This window comes from Hypomesus transpacificus, chromosome 7 (genome assembly GCF_021917145.1).
Source record: "Hypomesus transpacificus isolate Combined female chromosome 7, fHypTra1, whole genome shotgun sequence".
In the NCBI taxonomy this organism is placed as follows: domain Eukaryota; kingdom Metazoa; phylum Chordata; class Actinopteri; order Osmeriformes; family Osmeridae; genus Hypomesus; species Hypomesus transpacificus.
Window position 1 is genome coordinate 9,054,437 of NC_061066.1, and position 19,644 is coordinate 9,074,080.

A 19,644-nucleotide genomic window follows, 5' to 3' on the forward strand; every position below is an offset into this window, starting at 1 on the left:
TCTCTCTTCTTGGACTGGTCGGTTCAGCCAAACGTATTCGACACCTGCTGGAGTCCGGTGGCCGAATTCTCACGTGTGCACTCCATGAAAACACGCCTCAAATAGAGTGATAGACCTCAAAGGGAGAGTGATTAGTTGGGGTCCCAAAATAAAAGCACAACACAACAAAAAATGAACGTAGGCCTATCTGTATTACAAATTTTACACAGTCACTGTGGATGTGTGTATTTTTTTACTTAAGTGGAGGGATGCTCTCCAATTTCTTCACGAACCACTTTTACAAAGTTACAAAAAATAATGTCCCATAAGATACAACAACTTTACAGGCACAAATGGAACATAACAACGCGATAGGTTGGGTCCATGTGCTCCTCCCATTTATCTCTAGTAACGACAATGAGCGCCAATCAAGTCCCGTAAATTGAGCACTGCGACCATGGATCAAATCCCGGTGGATAAAGTTCCTCACCGGACGATGGCTACAGAAGGGCCATTATGGAAAAAAGTGCAGTCATTTACGGGAAGAATTCCATGGCCGAGGCACGGGCATCGCGCTGCAGCTATCCGGGAACTCATTATCGTCTTTGGAGGTGGAAACGAGGGGATAGCGGAGGATCTCCATGTTTACAACACTGGTATGCTAACTAGCTAGCACTGTACAGCTAGCTAGCTACCTAACTCCCTAACTACCTAACATTACTCGCCAGCTATCAAAGCTGGCGAGCCTACAGTGCAGCCAGGCAGATGTAGTTCCTTGAATATTACATGCATTTTCATGCATCTACTAAACGGAGAACGTTATATGTTCAGCTAGAAAAAGCTGGCAAATGCAGTAAAGCATCTACCGGGTACAGTAACGCGTCAGACCACTAGCTGACTATCTACTAAGAAGACATTGAATGTTTTTCAATGTATGTATTTGACCTACAACTTAAGCATTATGGAGGGAGCTACCTTCCATCGCTAGCTTTCTTAGTTGTGAATTAACGCAACCCTGTGTTTCTCCCCAGTGTCCAAACAGTGGTTTCTGCCCGCGGTGAGAGGGGATATTCCACCCGGCTGTGCGGCCCATGGCTTCGCTTGCGAGGGGACGCGCGTCCTTATCTTTGGGGGCATGTTGGAGTTTGGAAAATACAGCAACAGCATTTATGAACTACAGGTGCGGTTTCACTAGCGCCTTTTGTTTCTAGTGTCTGAAGTAGCAAGTTAATAACAATCTTTAAATCCCATGTTTGTCAGGCTAGCCGCTGGCTGTGGAAAAGACTGAAACCGAGGCCCCCTAGAAACGCTTTACCACCATGTCCCCGCATTGGTCACAGTTTCACCCTTTTTGGAAACAAGTGTTACATGTTTGGGGGATTGGCCAATGTCAGCGAGCACCCTAACCGCAATGTCATGAGGTAAGCTGGCTTCAGAAGGCTTTCATCTGTCAAATCAAGAAAGTTTATGGAACAGTGGTTAGAGTGTTGATGATTAAGGTCGGTTTGAGGTGACACGCATGCATGCTGTGTGGGTCCTTTTTGTCTAGGTGCTGGGATATCAGTCTTAAGCATTTTCAGTTAGCAGCTGAAACCTTAAGTAACTCCCACATAGACAATGAACACTTTTAACATGTTTATAATGTAATGTATCCAATTAGCAGACGCTTTTATCCGAAGCGACGAACGGTACAGTTTGGACTCTTCAGTCAAGTGCTCTAACCACTGAGCTATACCCTCCCCTTTTATTAAAACTTTATTCCACCGTAAGTGACTTACGTGACAACTGTTTGTTGATAATGATCTCCTAATTCCTTCCCCTCTCCACAGGTACTTGGATGACTTCTATGAGCTAGAGTTGCAGTCCGTGTCAGGGGTGAAGGGCTGGACCATTCCAGAAACCAAGGGGGGTGGCCCCTCAGCCAGGGAGTCCCACACATGCGTGGTCTACAGTGGAATGGGCTCTCCCAAACTCTACATCTATGGAGGAATGACTGGCCATCGGCTCAATGACCTCTGGCAGCTTGATTTGGGTAGGACTCATTGTTACACGCCAAAAATCATTGTTATTTTGTCCTAAACACTTCGGGGGATACAGGAGGTGTGTTATACACCCACACAAACGTTTGTGTTGATTTTATTCCCTTCCCCTACCAGACTCCATGATATGGTCCTGTCCCGAAACCAAAGGACCCAACCCACTACCAAGAAGCCTGCACTCTGCCAACCTCATAGATAACAAGTACTGGCTTTGTGTTGTTTTTATCTTACGTTTGCGTTGGTGCGAAAGGTATCACTGTTTATAAGCATGCTGTACATGACATTGCACCACAGTAACACTTACCGGCATGTCTGTGTGTATTTGTCGTTGTGCGTATGTGCGTTTAGGATGTATGTGTTTGGGGGATGGGTCCCTGTTGCAGAGTCTAAGGAGTCTGACAATTCAGATGCTGAATGGGCATGCAGTGGCTCGCTGTCTGCTCTCCACCTGGGTCAGTAGGGGGTGCCCTTTCACACGCCTTTCCCTGTTTTTCCCCTCTCTCCCCCCCTCTCACTCTCTCTCTTTCTCGGTCTCTCGCTTGCACTTTCTCCCTATCTCTGTATTTGTATCTCTCTACTTTTCCTGTCACACTTCACTTTAAAACATTCCAACATTCCCCCACTCCCCCCAGACACCATGACATGGCAGAGCTTCAGTCCGGAGGAGTCAGCAGGCCAACGGGAGGAGTCAGCAGGCCAGCGGGAGGAGTCCCAGGCCAGCGGCCCCCGGTCCAGGGCAGGCCACTGTGCCGCCACCATCGGCTCCCGTCTCTACATCTGGAGCGGACGAGATGGATACAGGAAGAACTGGAACAACCAGGTGTGCCGCAAGGACCTGTGGTACCTGGAGACAGGTGAGGACAGGAAGCAGAGTTATTGCTTTACTGGTTGAACTATATAAAAAAAAAAAACTGCAGCTCGCAAAACTGCAGTTGCTCGCATGCATGCATGCAGACACATCCATACACAAACAACACACACGCCATATTGCTGTATCGTTGTCTTGTTCCAGAGCGTCCCACCACCCCTGTGGCCGTGTTGCTGGTCAAGTCCACCATCAGCATGCTCCACGTAGCCTGGCGCCCCCTACCTGCAGCAGAGTGCTATCTCCTCCAGCTCCAGCCCCTATCCACCTCCAGTGCCCCCCCCGCTGGCTCTGCTCTCCCGCCCAGCACCGAGGACCAAGGGGGGCCCCAACTGGAGCAGCCAGGTGAGGGGAGACGGTGTCGCCACTGCTTGGGTTCCCAACCCTGGTCCTCAGGGACCCCCTGTCCTGCATGTTTTAGATGCTTCCCTGCTCCAACACACCTGATTCAAATTAATGGTTATAAGCAGGCTTCTGCAAAGCCGGATAACGACCCATTCATTTGAATCAAGTGTGTTGGAGCAGGGAAGCATCTAAAACATGCAGGACAAGGGGGTCCCTGAGGACCAGGGTTGGGAACCCCTGGCTTTACTGGTTTACATTGATAACCATTTAGTAAACTGTTTGAGGACCTGTTGTGGTTTCTCCCTCCCAGGTGCCTCTTCCATCCAGGCCACAGAGGAGGCCTCGTCAGAGGGCCCACAGGAGCAGGACTCCTTCATGGAGGTGTCTGAGAGTGACCCCCGGGCAGGAGACCAGAGCGATGCAGCTGGAGACAGCCAGGGGGCAGCATCCACACAACCCTGTACGTCTGGCACTAACTTGAACCAAAGATCTAAGAAACAAACGTGTAAAATACATTTTAAAAGAAGCGTTTTGGAGATGTTACACACCTGCCTGTAGAAGGCTGTAATTTCGGGTAGAATGAGAATTAACGATGTGTATCGGATTTCCTAGTTTGTGTTTGGTTTTTACATGGCTCACCTTTGACCCTTGACCTGTGACTTCATGCCCTCTGTGTGTGTGACCTCTAGCCTCGCTAGGATCTCCAGAACAGGAGCTTGAGCCCTCGGTGACCTCCAGGCCCCTGGACTCAGAAGAGGGCAGCGCACCCCAGTGCCAGCCAGGTAACATGGAGGACCAAACATCACTGACCTCCAGTTACAAGACACTTGAACTATCGTCAGGGTGTTCAGTGATATTCTCTCGGTGATAATGTACTCTTCTCTGTCATCTGTAGCACCAAAAGACCCCAGCGACAAACCTTGCTCTGATCCCAGCTCTCACACAGACCAGGTAGGAGACACCACACATGGACACAAGCATCTCCGCATCCAGTTAATTCAAACAAACGGTTTATAAAACAATTGTAAAAAACAAAAAGACCTATTGTGTTGAAGTCTCTCCTGTTTGGCTGGTCTGTGCAGGTTCCTGGGGAGAAGCCAGAGGATGTGAGGTGGTACGATGTGGGCGTGTTCAAATCGCTCTTCTGTGAGGTCACCCAGTACTACCTGTCTGAGGAAGACCAGGGTGCCGCCTCCAATAGCCAGCCCAGCAACACTCAAGAGGTAAGTCGCCGTGGAAACGCTGACGTGTGAATCGGTAGTTCTGTGTTCTAGGGGCCTAGAACCAATCGAGTCATCGCAGAACATTTATTCGTTGTGTTATCGACCTTTTTTTTTAACTGCGGGCTTTTCGAGGAAACATCACTACTATCCTCTTCTCTTCCTTCACCTCTCCTTCTCCGCCTCTCTTTCTCAACATCTGTGTGGAGTTGACATGTTCTCCCCGTGCCTGCATGGGTTTCCTCTGGGTACTCCGGTTTCCTCCACCATCATAAAGACATGTATCGTATGAATGTGATTGAATGTTGGTAATGAATGTTGGTGGTGGTCGGAGGGGCCGTAGGCGCTGATTGGCAGCCACGCTTCCGTACCTCCACCGGTTTGACTGAATGATTGCTGGAATCTGTAAAGCGACTTTGAGTACCTTGAAAAGCGCTATATAAATAAAATGTATTATTATTATTATTATTTTTATCTCCTGCACCTCTTTATTTCCACTTGTCTTCTGCTTCCTCTCCTCTACCTGTTCTCTTCCTCTCCACCTCCTCCCTCTCTCCAGGTGCAGCTGCCAGGGCCCCAGGACTACGAGGGGAGGACAGCCCAGCCCCTGGCTCCTGGCCTCACTTACAGGTTCAGGGTGGCTGGCATCAACAGCTGTGGCCAGGGAGACTTCAGCCCCTCCAGTGAATTCAAGACCTGCCAGCCTGGTTTCCCTGGGGCGCCCTCTGCTGTCAAGATCACCAAGGTGCAGCATGACCTTTCAACACTACAATATTAACGAAATATGTTGGAATTGTAGTTATTTGACTCTATGGTTTTAAACTGTAGGCAGAGGTGTCTCCTAGCCCACACCCATGTTCATCCAGACCACGTTCCCTCCGTTCAGGAACATAAATGGGTTTTAGACAACAACCACATATCTTGTAGGTGGTGGACCCTAAACCCAACGAGATGTTGACCCTCTCCTCGCCCCTCCTCCCCCAGGCCAACGACTCGGTCCACATCACCTGGGAGTCCCCATCCTCCCCCTCCGGCAGGATCCTGGAGTACTCCATGTACCTGGCTGTGAAGAAGAGTCGTCCCAGCTCCAGTGAGCGCCCAGGCCAGTTGGCCTTCATCAGGATCTACCGCGGCACCAAGACCTTCTGCACCGTCAGCCCCGCCCACCTGGCCAATGCCGACATCGACTGCTCCGCCCCTAACCGTCCCGCCGTCGTGTTCCGCATCGCGGCCAAGAACGAGCAGGGCTACGGCCCTGCCACGCAGATCCGCTGGCTGCAGGGTAGGGGACTGTGTTTGTTGGCAGTGAGTGTGTGTGTTGGCAGTGTGTGTGTTTGTTTGTTGGCAGTGTGTGTGCGTGGGTGTGTTGGCAGTGTGTGTGTGTGGGTGTGTTGGCAGTGTGTGTTGGCAGTGTGTGTGTGTGTTGGCAGTGTGTGTGTGTGTTTGTTGGCAGTGTGTGTGGTGTGTAACCCTGGTCCTGTCTCCTGTCAGACATGGTAAAGCAGGGAGCTTCATCCTCGAGACCAGACAGCCCTGCAGAGCCTGAGGAGCAGGATACTGCTGACAGGTGAGCCCAGACACCCTGTTCCTCCCAGCCCAGACACCCTGTTCCTCCCAGCCCAGACACCCTGTTCCTCCCAGCCCAGACACCCTGTTCCTCCCAGCCCAGACACCCTGTTCCTCCCAGCCCAGACACCCTGTTTTTTACTGCTATGTCCACATATGGTGTTAGTCTGTTGTGTTTACAGTCACAGCATCTCTCTTGCACTACTTGTTATGTAACATGATGGTCCTGAATGAACGTTGTTTAGTTTCTTTGTGTACTGTAGGTTTGTGATGAAATGACAGTAATAACCACTTGACTGCCCTTGTTCTCTTTCTCGGCAGCTCTAGCTGAACACCATGAACGGTACAAGACGCTCTCCTGGATACAGCAGACACAGCAAGGTGTCGCTCAAAACCATCAACAAGTCCTGCACACAAGTGCTGTAGGGGATACCTTATTCTGTTGATTTTTAATTTATTTTTTATATATATATATATTTTGCTATTGTACATAGTTGTTGTATAGTTGTTGTTGGTATTATTTCCATTGTTTTGGGCCAACTGAAATATTGTTATTATTTTCATTTGTTTTGGCCCAACTGAAATATTGTTTTGTTTAAGTAAAAGCACTGTTTGCTTGCCGGATTTTGTTTGTTTGTTATTCCTGTGCATTACGCTGGGCCAATTTTGAGATGATGTTGATTTTATTAACAAGCCATTGGTGTAGTGAGTGATTCCTGTGCAAAAATACTCTTATGAAGAGTTAAATGTGCCTTAATGCATAAAACGAGCATAGATGAGTGTTTCCATTGTCAGTTGGGTTTTCAAAAGTTACACAGGATGCCTGTGTTTGGTTTTCAGTTTGGTTGTTTTTATGGATTCAGGGAATGGGAGGAGAAATTAGTTTTGTGTTCAGAGTTGTAGTTCATACATATCTTGATATTATTTGACATGGTATTATATGATTGCTGTATGAATATGATTTCTGTATGAATTTCAGTCATGGCATATAATATTCTGTTTAAGCCACTTCATCCAAGTCACGCATTTCAGTACATTTGTAAATGTATGGCTGTTGCCATAGTCATCTGCTCTGTTATATTTTATCATACTGAGAAGTAAACTTGTGTGTCTGTTACAACTTCATATGTGCTCCCTCTCATAACAATTATACGTCTGACTGGAGAATCTCATGGTTATCGTTTTTTATGCTGACAGACACTAGAGCAGCTTCAATGTTCATGTGTTTGATACAATCTAATCTTATCAGAAATATAAAAAACGGATTGTTACTCAGTATGTACTCTAGCTCTAGACTAATTTCGCCTTTCCCAAAATGATCCCTGTGCAGGAGAGAATTGTGTTTTAGCACTTCTGTTTTGTCGTAAGGATGCGTGACATCCGAATGATTGTAATTTGTGTATTTAAAACTTTCTGCCGCTTCGCAGTGCAGTAAAAAGGGGAGGAGAAAATTCACTGAGTATATAAGTCGACATTTCAGATTTTAATGAAAAATAAACACATTTGTCACGGTATCTGTGAGTTTGACTTTACTACTGAAAATCAGGAGTATATTATGAGTGTCATAGCATTTTTTATGTATTGGGGTGTGTAGTTATTCCCACAGCCACTGAAAAGTAAGTTAAGTGTCAACGTAATTTCTCCTTTTCAATGGTTCTGGTTGGTCCTCAACCAATCAGTCAACCAATCAGATGGCTGCATGGGTACATGTAGTGAGTGTCGAGCGGTCAGCAACAAGAGAAGATCGGGAGAGAATGGTCGTTTAAGTATTACCTCTGATCAGTAGTATTAGAGACGATTAAGATAAACTCACACCAGTGAATCCTTGACCAGCTCGTCTAGTGATTTACTTAGACAGACGGTTGCTGCCGAATTACAAAGGCTGCCCCGGATTTTAATGAGTTCGTTACAGTATTTATTCTGTGATAAACTCCTTGCTCTGAGTTAGCTAGCCGCCGTAGCTAGCCACTAGTACACTATCTTTAACTAGCCATTATTATCCAGCTAAGCTAAGCCATGCTTGCGAAATTAGCTGGTTAGCAGCAACCATTTTGTTGCGGTATTGAAATTAGAAACATGTCCAAAACCATAAGGACGCCAGTATATATTTTCGTCTGTTTAATTTGCATGCAAAATCACAAAACGATTAATACAATATCACAGGAGGGAGTGCACTGCAAAAGATATCACAGCACGGCTGTGATTCTGTCAGGTACAAGGCCGCAGCCCCAATGTCGAAGCTAAGTAACGTTACAGCCGTGCTAATGTTTAGCAATAACGGTCTTCTTGTAATGTTCTTGTGAAACAGTTCGACAAGCGCCATTTTCCTTTTAATAAAACAAGCGTGAGCGTAGTTAGGAAAATAGAAAAATTCAGCTGCTTTCAAAGGGACTGGCTAGCTATCACAACAACAATAAAAAAGTGATATACTTTCAGTTTAGGTCTGTGAATTTTGTTACATAAATTAATGTATTTACTGCCTAAGTAGCCTACTAATGGGATTAACAAATTAGCAAGAACTATGTTAAGTATAAAGGCCAATTATCGAACATCTTGGCGCTCTTCAGGAATTTTACGAAAATGTCGAATACAAATGTAAAACGTTATGTCACAACATTGTACTTTAATATATAGATACAACACCTATATTATAACATAACGGTTTTAAAATCCAATAGGGATATGCCTATAAAACATTTCTCATTTTGGCAGTTAGGGTCTAAGTCTGAGCCTGTTATTTCAGCTAGTTTTTTAAAGAAGCCACACAAACAAAATGAAAGTAGCTAAGTATACAATGTGTATACACCATATATTGTATGTATGCTAAATCGTAGGCCACCTTGTTATCTGAATATATAAACACGCTCTCAAACCATAGCAGTGTCGTCAAGTTTTATCAAAAGCTTGGAGAGAGATCCCCCCTCTAACATGTTATGCAGCGTCAAACCACATTTTCGTGGTTGAGTGGTCGAACTCAGAAGATAACAGATTCCCCATGGCTGGATAGCTAGACTAGCTCTGTCAAAATGAGAGACATTGACTAACGTAGACAAATCTAGTCATGGGGGATCCCCTCCTCATTTCATATTTTTTTGCAGACCGATTTTTCGGTTTATGCTTCTTTTATGTCTCTCTTCAGCTGAGGACATCATTCCCAATTTGAGTGTGTCGATGCCCTCTGTTTAAACTGGGTCTCTTAACCTCTAACTATTAAAAGTAGCTTTTGGTGCCATATATTTTGCACATTATTTATATTAGGTGAAGTTTATATTTATAGTTTACATGAAGCCAAGCATAATAAGCAAATCAAATAAATACATTTAATTTAAAACTCTTATTCTATAAAAAATGTACATTAAAAGTCCCCATCCTCCTAATCCACACAGGAGGAGTGGAATCAGCACTCACAGTTTTCACACTGGACCCATGACACCACCGCTAAATGTTCTGACAGAGACTGACCCCATCCTCAGCTACTGTTGATGGTCCAGCTAAGAAGACAAAGCACATTGTGACAGATTTCACATGTTCTATATTCATTGTAGGTCCAGGTGGATTTTATGTCCATCGAAGATCGACAGCAGGGGCTTGAGAAGCATGGCTTTGAGAAGTGTGTGTGTGTTATCCCTGTTGCAGGGTGCCTGTTTGTGGGATAGCTTGCACCCTTTCTTCACCAGCACCTTGTCCCTGCGCTTGTCTGTAGGAAACCCTGACCTGTCACAGTTGTATATCTGTCGGGGACCTATCAGAATCATCAGTTTCCGTAGTGTAGTGGTTATCACGTTCGCCTCACACGCGAAAGGTCCCCGGTTCGAAACCGGGCGGAAACATATTTTTCGTACTTCATCCATTCAAGAAGAGTATTATGTACCTAGCTCTAGCAAGTACCATTTTAGCCATTCCCATCCCAGTCCTAGTTTGTGTGCTTGATTATAGTTGTACGTTGATTGATTTTAAATACAAGTGACTCAAAACCACTTGGTTTTCAGGAAACCAAAGGCGGTAAAGAGCTCCTTGGGGGGCGGGGCCTGACACCCCTTGCCGATTGGTAGAGTATTACTGCTTCCTGACTTTATGCCCCTCCCTTATTCCTGTGTTAACCCTGCCTAGATAAATGGTGCAATAATGATTAGACCATAACCTTGTTTGTGATTTTGTAAGTGACAGTGGTATTTAAACTGTTGGTAACTAGATGGTTATGAATATGTGATTATTTGTGATTAATTAGGTAAATTAATTTGATAACACTTATATCCTTTCTCCACAGGGTTGGGATGGGTTGCCAATACCAGGATGCTGGCACAAGGTATGTACAGCTAAATAATTAAAATCTAGTTGTGTTAGATATAGAATAGTTCTAATCTCAATTACCTTTTAAAACACTACTATCAATCTTTCAGAACCATCAGTTTCCGTAGTGTAGTGGTTATCACGTTCGCCTAACACGCGAAAGGTCCCCGGTTCGAGACCGGGCGGAAACATGTTTTTTTTTCTTCATCCACCCCTTCCTTTTTCCTGAGTCTTAGGCAAGATAAGACAGTGTTAAAAAGTCCAGTCAATTGACATGCACTAAATGATATTGTTTATAGATACATAATGAAGAGAAAAATATGTTGTGAAAGGTCCCCGGTTCAAGACCGGGCAGAACATGTTTTTTTCATTTCACCCACCCCTCCCTCTATGGGTGTCTATGGAAAAGTTGGAACAGCACCACCAGAGGCCGGTAAGAATACTACACCCATTGAGTTAAGGACTGCCATAGAGAATGAATGGGGAAAGTTAAGTTTAACCATATTCGGCTCCCGAATGTCCTGTCTAACATGCGAAAAGTTCCTGATGAAGTTCTACATAAATAACTTGTTACAGGGAACATCATTCTTCCGTGCTGTGTTACTCCCTCTCCTGCATGCAGACAGGACCGTCCAGCATGACAGTGCCACCAGCCATACGCAAAAAGTCCCAGGATTGAAACCGGGCAGAAACATGTTTTCTTCTGGAAGAAAGCATTCATTCACTTATTGGCATTCTCTTCTCTTTTCGGGCCTGGTATGATACTTGATCGCTGTCAATATAATTATGTTAAGATAGACATCAATTACTTAAAATCTTTCACTAGTTCTACTTAACATTTTGCTACAGTATTTTGGGTCGATGTGCATCTTTGCTCTAACTTTTCTCATTTATCAATTGGTGTAGTTGGTAGTGCTTGCGCTTGGCAGTCCAGAGGTGGCAGGTTCGACTCCCGATTGCAGTGAACGATGGCCCTGACTGAGCAAAACGTCTCTTACACCCCCGTTACACTCCATCAAATGTACATTAACAAGCTGTAGTTTATCGTAATACAGTTAGTACAGCAAGTAGTGTTATTAATGTTTGGTAGTAAATATGACACACTGAAACATAAACATACATACAGTAGCATCATCTATCTGGCTTTCCTTCATGCTACTTTTAATATGATTAATGTGTACCTTATCATATACCAAGATATTCAACATGTCAAACTACTAATGTTAAGTTGTATAATACCAATATAAAATTGGTTTTTGCCTTTATATCCTGATTGTATATCCTCCATAATATAAATATATATATAAATTATTTATTTTTCTATAAATTCGTTCAGTTGGATGTTGTTATTTCAATTGTAAGTATTTCAATACAATAACAGCATTTACGGACATAATCATGAAATGTATTGGTATGTGTTTTAATGTTACTATTTTACGTATCGACTACACTATAGAAACTGTTCAAGTTTAAAATCTACATATTTGTACAAATATGCTTTGTAGCTGTTCGATTTCGACAGCAAACTACACGCTCAGGGACTCCAGAGGGCGCATCTGTGTTTAGACATCACCAGAAGAAGAAGGCATTTCCCGTCATCCACCGGGCACTTGTAGTTCGGATTAGCTACAGTCGGTAGAAGCAGAGAATGCTCTGGTAGAAGTAAGTCAAGGAGTTTCCAACAGGTAGGACCCTTTCCGATTGCTAAGAAAACTATTATTTACTTCAACCGTATGGCATTGCAATATCCAGACAACTACGGCACGTTTATTGCATGCTGAGACATTAACTAGATAGCTAGGCAGATTTTGCTCAATATAACCGGGTACAGTAGTCCTGCTATCGTTAGCTCGCCAGCTGGTATTGAATAGAAGGGGTTAAAGCGCCAATTTTAAAAACAAAGTATAGCTGCAAGTATAAGTTATTTTGACAAAGCGCTAAGAAGGGACTGTTGTGTTCGCTATACTAAATGCTATTCATTAGGACTACAGTGTTTGCTAGCCAGCGTTATGGGATAGGCTACCACAAATGTGTTGTTAGCTGTAAGAGATGTTGACCCTAGAATTACGTTAGTTACAACATCCTAGTTGTATTATTTAGCACAGAGGCTATACCACTAGCTAAATAAAGCCTAAGGGTTAAAAGGGTAAGAGGTTTAGCTACATAGTCTCAGCGAGGCACACTGCTGTGCTGCTGGCTTGTTAGCGAGCTAGTGGTAAGGGTTTCCTTTAAGTGTCTGGCATGTGAAATGCGGTGCTCTGCAATCAAGCGTAATCACCCAGTGTCTCCCAGACCGTATCCACAACAGAGAGAGGGTTGAGGAATCACTTGAGACATTGCTTTCTCGTTAGGCATTTTGCTAAGCGGTTTGGACTGGCAAACAGAAGTGGCTGGGGAACTCGGGGCTGCCATGGTAACCATGATGTTGGTTAATTTATCAGTGCCACTGAGCTCAATTCTTAAAACATAATATTTCCTGTTTCTCACTTTTAATCGGAGCAGTCCAGAGCTTGTCTTTCCTCGAGAAGTTGGTTAGAACTATCAGAATTTTGGTATGAAAAGATGGAAATGTAGACCAACGAAGGAAATTCAACTGTCCATAATTTTTTAAATAATGGAGTCATTGCCTGATGATAAGATTATTTTGCTACCTTGGTCTTAAACTGTATTTCTCTCCTTCGCTCTCTCTCCATGTCTCTCTCCCCACCTCCCTCCCTCCGATGGCTCTATCACACAGGTGTGAGATGAACACCTCTGCCCTTGCCCAGTCCGCCATCCTGTTCCCCAGCCTGGACAGTGGGGCGGGGAAGCCTGCAGGGCTGGGTGGCTCAGAGATGGAGCTGCAGAAGATGCTGATTGATGAGAGGATGAGGTGTGAAAACCACAAGACCAATTACCAGGCCGTGAAGGCTGAACACACCAGGTAATGTCGAGAGAAAGTGTGTGTGTGTGTGCGTGTTAATGTACTATATAAGTATAAGGGTTTATTTATGACCCTGTGTGTGTGTAGGAATATTTTTTTTATTCACTCCGAAGGTTGTGCAGCATATGATTGCCGTTTACGACGCCATTCTCGCTCATCATTGCGTGGGTGTGTTTGTTTCCTCCCACTGTCCCACCCCTCCCCTCCCAGGCTGCAGGATGAGTTTACACGGGGGCAGAGTGAGCTGAAGCGTCTGCTGAGTGACAAGCAGGCGGGTCAGGAGAGGCTGCAGCTGCTCCTGGCTGAGCTGAGAGGAGAACTGCTGGACAAGACCAGGGAGCTGGAGGAGCTGCGCTTACAGGTGCTGGGGCTGGGCTGCTCTGTGTGTGTGTGTGTGTGTGTGTGTGTGTAGGGTAGCACAGTATGTAGATTCTTTAACTGTGTGTGCGTGCAGTTTGTATATTTTCACTGTGTGTGTGTGAAGCACAGTCTGTAGATTCTTTAACTGTGTGTGCGTGCAGTTTGTATATTCTCACTGTGTGTGTGTGTGTGTGTTTTAACAGGTGCTGACCCCTCAGAGGTTGGAGCTGCTGAGAGCCCAGGTGCAGCAGGAGATGGAGGCTCCAGTCAGAGAACGCTTCAACAGGCTGGAGGAGGTGGGCTCTAGATCTCCCTGCAGGGGTCTCAGTACGCTGTCAACTCACTCACAACTGCCCTCTAAGCTTTAACAGCTCAAGAACCCCTCCCTCCTCCCTCCCCATTGGTCATCTCCCCCTTGGTTCTCTCCCCGTCTGTGCTGCAGGAGACGGAGAAGTATAGGTCTGAGTACAACAAGCTGAGGTACGACTACACCTTCCTCAGGTCTGAGTTTGACCACCAGAGGGAGGAGAGTGCTCGTATCCTGGAAGAGACCAAGATCCGCTTTGACGCTGAGGTGTGTGTGTGTTGAATAGTAGGAGGTGTGTCTTGTGATATCATTGCTTATATATGTGTGTGCTTAATATTAGTATGTTTGTGTTTAGTAAGTAAGTAAGTAAGTAAGACTTTATTTATATAGCACTTTTCATACAAGAATTGCAGTTCAAAGTGCTTTACATAAAATCAACAAAAACAATAATACAAGTGTTGATCGAACTAGCCGCATTCTATCTGCGGTCTCTCGAATCCGTCTTAGATCCGAGCTGCCACTTGCAGTTTCTAATACACAAACATGACAAGGGGGTAGACAGGACAAGAAGAAATGTTCAGCATAACATGAGGAGAGAGAGGAGAAAAAGGTAAAAAAAGGTGAAAAAGGCAACCCCCAGACTATGCTCCTAGAGGAGTACAGTGTGGTCTACTTATATTGTGTGTGTGCGTCGTGTGTTGTCTTTACCAGGTATCACGGCTGGAGCGTGACAGGGAGGACCTGGTGGCCCAGGTCCAGGGTCCGGACCCATCTCGTGATGGGAAGCGGGTAGAGGTGCTGCTGAGAGACAAGGCCCAGCTCCACCTGAGGCTGAAGGGCCTGGAGGCCGAGGTGGCTGAGCTCCGCGCCCAGAGGGACAACTCTGGCCAGCAGGCTGAGAACGTGCAGCGAATCCAGGTCCGCCAGCTAGCTGAGTCCCAGGCTGCGGTCAAGGCCCTGGAGGTGAGATGTTTGTTGTGACACATTTAGTTTAAGATTAGTGTTGATTTGGTTGTTGTTGTGTTTCATGTAGCACGTCCGATGTTACTGGTTAATAGAAATATTAGCTATATCTCTGAGCAGCATTACAATGCAGTATGAATACATTTAAATATTTAAAGTAAAACTGTCTTGCTATTGTGTGCGTGTGCGCCTATGTGTGTGTGACCGTGTGTGTGTGTGTGCCAGGCGGAGAGGCAGTCTCTGCGCCTGCAGCTGGAGCGTCTGGAGAGTGAGCTGCAGCTGAGCCATGAACAGAACAACCTGCTGACCTCACGACTCCACAAGGCAGAGCGAGAGGTCAACTCCCTCACCAGCCAGGTCAGAACAGGCCGCACACGCGTGCGTGTGTGTGAGCACCTTCTGGCTTCTGCGTGTAGATTTGTGTGTGTCTCTGTGCGTGTGGTTAGTACAAGGCCACATAGCCAGACGCGTGTGTAGTCGTGTGTTTGTTAACGCTGAGTTTGTCCGTCCTTGGTTGAGGTGGAGGGCATGAGACACTCTCACAAGCTGGATGTGTCCAACGTGAAGCTGGAGTGTGCCCGGGCGAGAGGGGAGGTGGAGAGAGAGAGAGACACCCTGCAGGGACAGATGGAGGGTGTGTAAACAACCTGGCTCTACTTTGGAAAGGATTCAACCATTGATATGACTGAGAACTGGTGTGCTTGTCCTCATTAAACACACCTCTCTCTCTCTACCCCTCTTGCCCTCTCTTTCTTTCTGTCTTTCTCAAACTCCCCTTCTCTCTCGCTCTCTCTCTCTCTCTCTCTCTCTCAGGGCTGCAGTCTGATGTGGAGGTGTTGAAGGGGACGGTGGAGAGACATAAGGAGCTGCAGGTGGAGAGAGAGAGGGAGGCGGTCAGGAGGGTGCAGGCCGCCAGGGAGGAGGAGTTTCACAAAACTGCAGCTCTACACGAGGAGAAGTGAGGAGGACACCCTTCTAAAAGCATCCTCTCCATCACTCCCTCCTCCTCTCCATCACTCACTCCCTCCTCCTCTCTATCACTCACTCTCTCCTCTCTATCACTCAGTCTCTCCTTCTCCATCTACACGCTCTGAGGTCAGTCGTGTGTGTGTGTGTGCCAGGTTGGAGCTGGAGAATCGCTTGGCCGAGCTGGAACAGCAGAGGGCGTTGCAGGAGGCTTCTGAGCGCGCCCTGAAGGAGGAGTGGGAGGAGCGTCTCCGTGGCGCCCAGCAGGGGGAGGAGTCAGTCCGTAAGGAAGTGCAGAGTCTGAGGTTAGTAGCCAAGGACAGACACCTTCTAGAGTGTTCTTGAGAGCTGTGTGTGTTGATTCTCAGAACCAAGCTGCAGCAGCATATGGGTTAAATGTGTGTGTGTGTGTGTGTTGCTCCTCAGGACCAGGCTACAGCAGCAGGCATCTCAGCTGGAGGAGCAGGAGAGACTGAGGAGTGAGAACACTGACCTCAGACAGGTACTAACACTCCCAGGTCCTCCAGCACCACACAGATACCACACCCTGGCCTCCTGCACTGGGGCATGGCTGGCTGACTCCAAGATGTCAATACACCCTGGTTAACTGAAGTCAAACTCAAACTGATCCCAAATCTTTGTTGTCCATACTCACCAAGGGGTGAAATAATCTCGAGCTTCGACCTTGGGCTTGACTGTGAGTGTGCTGTGTTGTGGCCCCCACAGCAGAACCAGGACCTGGAGGTGCAGCTGACCACGCTGGCCCACAGCGAGGGCGACCTCCAGGAGGGCAGCCAGCGCCTCAGGGACACCCTGGAGAGGGTCCGCGAGGAGCTGCGTAATGCCCGGAGCCAGGCTGAGAGGAGCCAGCACGAGGCTGAGAGGTTAGACCTCCACCACCTCCTCCTCCACCTCGTCCACCCCTGTAGCGACCTCCAACATCAGACCACTACAAGAGAGACTGTCCTCTGTCCTGTCTTTAGGTTAACCCCCTCCTCCCTTTCTCCATTCCTCCCTCCCTCTCTCCTCCCTTTCTCCATTCCTCCCTCCCTTTCTCCTCCCTCTCCTCCTCCTCCCTCCCTCCCTGTGCTGTGCAGGCTGGTTGAGGAGCGCAGGGTGGAGTGGTTGGAGGAGAAACACAAGCTTCAGGAGCGGGAGGCGGAGCTGCAGGAGAAGTACAGCCAGGCCAAGGAGAAGCTGCAGAGGGCAGCTCTGGCCCAGAAGAAGGTAGCACTGTTCAGGAGATTCTCTTTTCTGCTGTTTTCAAGTTGGCGGTGTGTTCTTTTAGTTACCACATAGCTTCGTTTTGACATCCGGACATCAGTTTCCCCCTCTCCCCTTCCTTCACTTTCCTTTTCTGCTGTGACTCGTGTCTTATAAAGAACATAGAAGCAATTATTCTAATTTTGACTGTTCATGTGTGCGCCTGGTTGTGTGTGTGTGTGTGTGGTAGAGGAAGACTCTGACGGAGAACAAGGAGAAGAGGTATCAGGATAAGATCCAGTTGCTGGAGGCCAAGATGGCAGAGCTGGAACTGCTGACCAGCACAGCCACCAAGTACACCCCACCTCCCTCCACTACACACACACACACACACACCACCTCCCTCCTCTACACACACACACTACACCAAGTACACATCACCTCCCTTGATTACACACACTACACACACACACCACCTCCCTCCACACACACTAGGGATGCTCATGATTAAGTGTTAACCATCAATACGAATGTTTACCGGTTAATATTATCGGTTAAACATTGTTGCCAATTTAGCGACAGTGTTGCTAGATACAGCTACCTTTCACCTTCGCTAGTGATAAAAGTATTGACTAGCGACAAATTAAAGACTTTTTGCTACTTTGGCAATCTCCGATTTTGTTGTTGAGCAGCAGCAAAGTAATTGTACTTCTGTGTTATAGCTGCCAATCATGAAGGAACAGCCAGTACAGCTGTTAATCTGCATTTTGTTAATCTGTTTTTGTTGTGGTGTTGTTAATGCAGCTATATAAAAATCAACTCCTTATGGGGAAAATATTAATAATTCACTCTTCCACTCAAAATTGGTATTTAATTGGATAACGGTTAATAACGAGCGTTAATTATTGGTCAATCGGCATCCCTAACTCACACAACACCTCCTCATATCACAACTTTGCTGCTAAGAACTTTACTAACGCTAATATAATACTACTAATAATACTCTTGAACTTTTCCCCACACCTGATTAGTACGCTTAAAACCATTAACAATGTCATGACTAATCTGGCGGCGTTAAGATGTTTGTGAACTCTCCGCTTCTCCTCAGGCGTCCGTCGTACTCCGAGGAGCACGTGGCGCTCAACCGCCGTCTGAAGGAACTCCAGCGACGGCACGCGGAATTCCGCCGCCTCTTATTGGGCAACCAGATGACCTCAACCCCAGGCCCCACCCTCCTAACCTCCGCCCACGGCCCCGTCCTCATCCCAGGTTCTGAGGAGACCTTTCTCAGCCTCCAGGTGGGTAGAACCAGCAATTTCCTGTACCTGAGGCTATTCAGACACAAAAGCCTGAAGTATACAGCAGGTGAACCGACTGCAAATCTCTTGTGGCTGTAGGATAACTTGATAGCTTTTCTAAATCAACATCTGTGGTTTCAGCAGAAACTGTAAGACTTTTTCTCCTGTAACACCTGCCTCGCTCCCTCCCTTTCTCCACCTTCCATCCTCCTCCCTCCCTCTCTCCATCCTCCATCCTCCTCCCTCCGTCGCTCCATGCTCCCTTCCTCTCTATCCTCCCTCCATCCTCCTCCCTCCCTCTCTCCATCCTCCCCCCTCCCTCTCTCCTCCCTCCCTCCCTCCCTCCTCGTCCCTCCCTCTCTCCATCCTCCTCCCCCCGTCCCTCCACCCTCCCTCCCTCTCTTTATCCTCCTTTTCTCCTCTCTCCTCCCTCCCTCTCTCCTCCCCCATCCCTCTCCATCCTCCTCCCTCTCTCCTCCCCCCTCCCTCTCTCCATCCTCCTCCCTCCCTCCACCCTCCCCCCCTCCCCAGGAGGAGCAGCACCAGAGAGACCTGTGTCTGCTGCGCCGCAGGCTGGAGGAGCTGGAGTGCAGCCAGCAGCAGCAGCTGGAGGACCTGGAGGCCACAGAGAGAAGAGACCGGAGCCCAGGACCACCAGAGCCACACCTTGAACTCTGACCCCTGACCTCCTGACCCCCAGGCCTTATATCACAGACTGGCATTGGGGGTTATTCCTCACCTCCTAAATAAGATTTGATGTTTCTTGATTTGAATCTTATCACTGACATTAACTTTATTCTATGTGGAATGTTTTATTGACACATGCATTACATCAGCACACAGGAAATTGTTTTCTAGATGTTTACATGTATTTACTTTGTATCTGTCAATGTCTTTGTCTGAAATCAATTTGATAGCCAAACAGTGTCTTACTCAGGTTTTAAACTGGCTTTTGAAAGGATGTTTGTATCAAATGTTTTATAATATTAATGGGGTGAGACTTAAACCATGGTTTTACTACAGTTTTTGTACTTCTGTTTTGTGTTTTGTACTTGTAATATAATAAAATACATCAAATGTTTGTTGCTTCTTCTTACATATTTGACTGGTCTAGAGGTTGTGAGCTGGAGCAGAGGGCAAGAAAGTACAGATATTTGTTTACAAAATTTGCAAGGAGTGAAAGTAAAAAGTTGTCCAAGAAATAGTTAAATACTGACACCAGAAAAAATCGTCTAAAGTAGGCCAACGCTAACCAAATATGTAGTTATTTCCCATCTCTGCACTGGAAGTATAGATTAAAAGTAATTAACACGCACCCCG

General features: G+C 46.5%; 2 protein-coding genes, 1 long non-coding RNA gene and 2 other non-coding genes across 5 annotated transcripts; all 5 read left to right on the top strand.

The window, feature by feature from the left end:
• The first annotated feature begins 398 nt into the window (after positions 1 to 398).
• On the top strand, positions 399 to 7,520 carry hcfc2 (host cell factor C2). Its single transcript, XM_047022716.1, has 16 exons — positions 399 to 635; positions 1,011 to 1,159; positions 1,240 to 1,400; positions 1,809 to 2,011; positions 2,136 to 2,220; positions 2,367 to 2,470; positions 2,651 to 2,872; positions 3,031 to 3,228; positions 3,539 to 3,688; positions 3,918 to 4,010; positions 4,124 to 4,179; positions 4,311 to 4,451; positions 5,008 to 5,193; positions 5,433 to 5,730; positions 5,940 to 6,015; positions 6,336 to 7,520. The coding sequence occupies exons 1-16, from the start codon at positions 437 to 439 to the stop codon at positions 6,343 to 6,345; spliced, it is 2,331 nt and encodes a 776-aa protein (XP_046878672.1). The 5' UTR covers positions 399 to 436; the 3' UTR covers positions 6,346 to 7,520.
• A 2,251-nt stretch (positions 7,521 to 9,771) lies between these two features.
• trnav-cac lies at positions 9,772 to 9,844 on the top strand. The gene has a single exon. It is a non-coding gene; the product is annotated as a tRNA-Val (tRNA).
• A 258-nt stretch (positions 9,845 to 10,102) lies between these two features.
• LOC124469704 lies at positions 10,103 to 11,592 on the top strand. Its single transcript, XR_006956325.1, has 5 exons — positions 10,103 to 10,170; positions 10,282 to 10,320; positions 10,604 to 10,737; positions 10,927 to 11,060; positions 11,211 to 11,592. It is a non-coding gene; the product is annotated as an uncharacterized LOC124469704 (long non-coding RNA).
• trnav-aac lies at positions 10,423 to 10,495 on the top strand. The gene has a single exon. It is a non-coding gene; the product is annotated as a tRNA-Val (tRNA).
• A 311-nt stretch (positions 11,593 to 11,903) lies between the features above and the next one.
• cep83 (centrosomal protein 83) lies at positions 11,904 to 19,399 on the top strand. The gene is made up of 16 exons (XM_047022784.1): positions 11,904 to 11,989; positions 13,042 to 13,227; positions 13,438 to 13,588; positions 13,791 to 13,883; positions 14,030 to 14,161; positions 14,606 to 14,857; positions 15,083 to 15,214; positions 15,377 to 15,491; positions 15,671 to 15,815; positions 15,979 to 16,128; positions 16,250 to 16,325; positions 16,550 to 16,707; positions 16,921 to 17,050; positions 17,277 to 17,380; positions 18,135 to 18,324; positions 18,856 to 19,399. Exons 2-16 carry the CDS (start codon positions 13,049 to 13,051, stop codon positions 19,000 to 19,002), a joined length of 2,154 nt encoding a protein of 717 aa, XP_046878740.1. The 5' UTR covers positions 11,904 to 11,989; positions 13,042 to 13,048; the 3' UTR covers positions 19,003 to 19,399.
• The last annotated feature ends 245 nt before the right edge of the window (positions 19,400 to 19,644 follow it).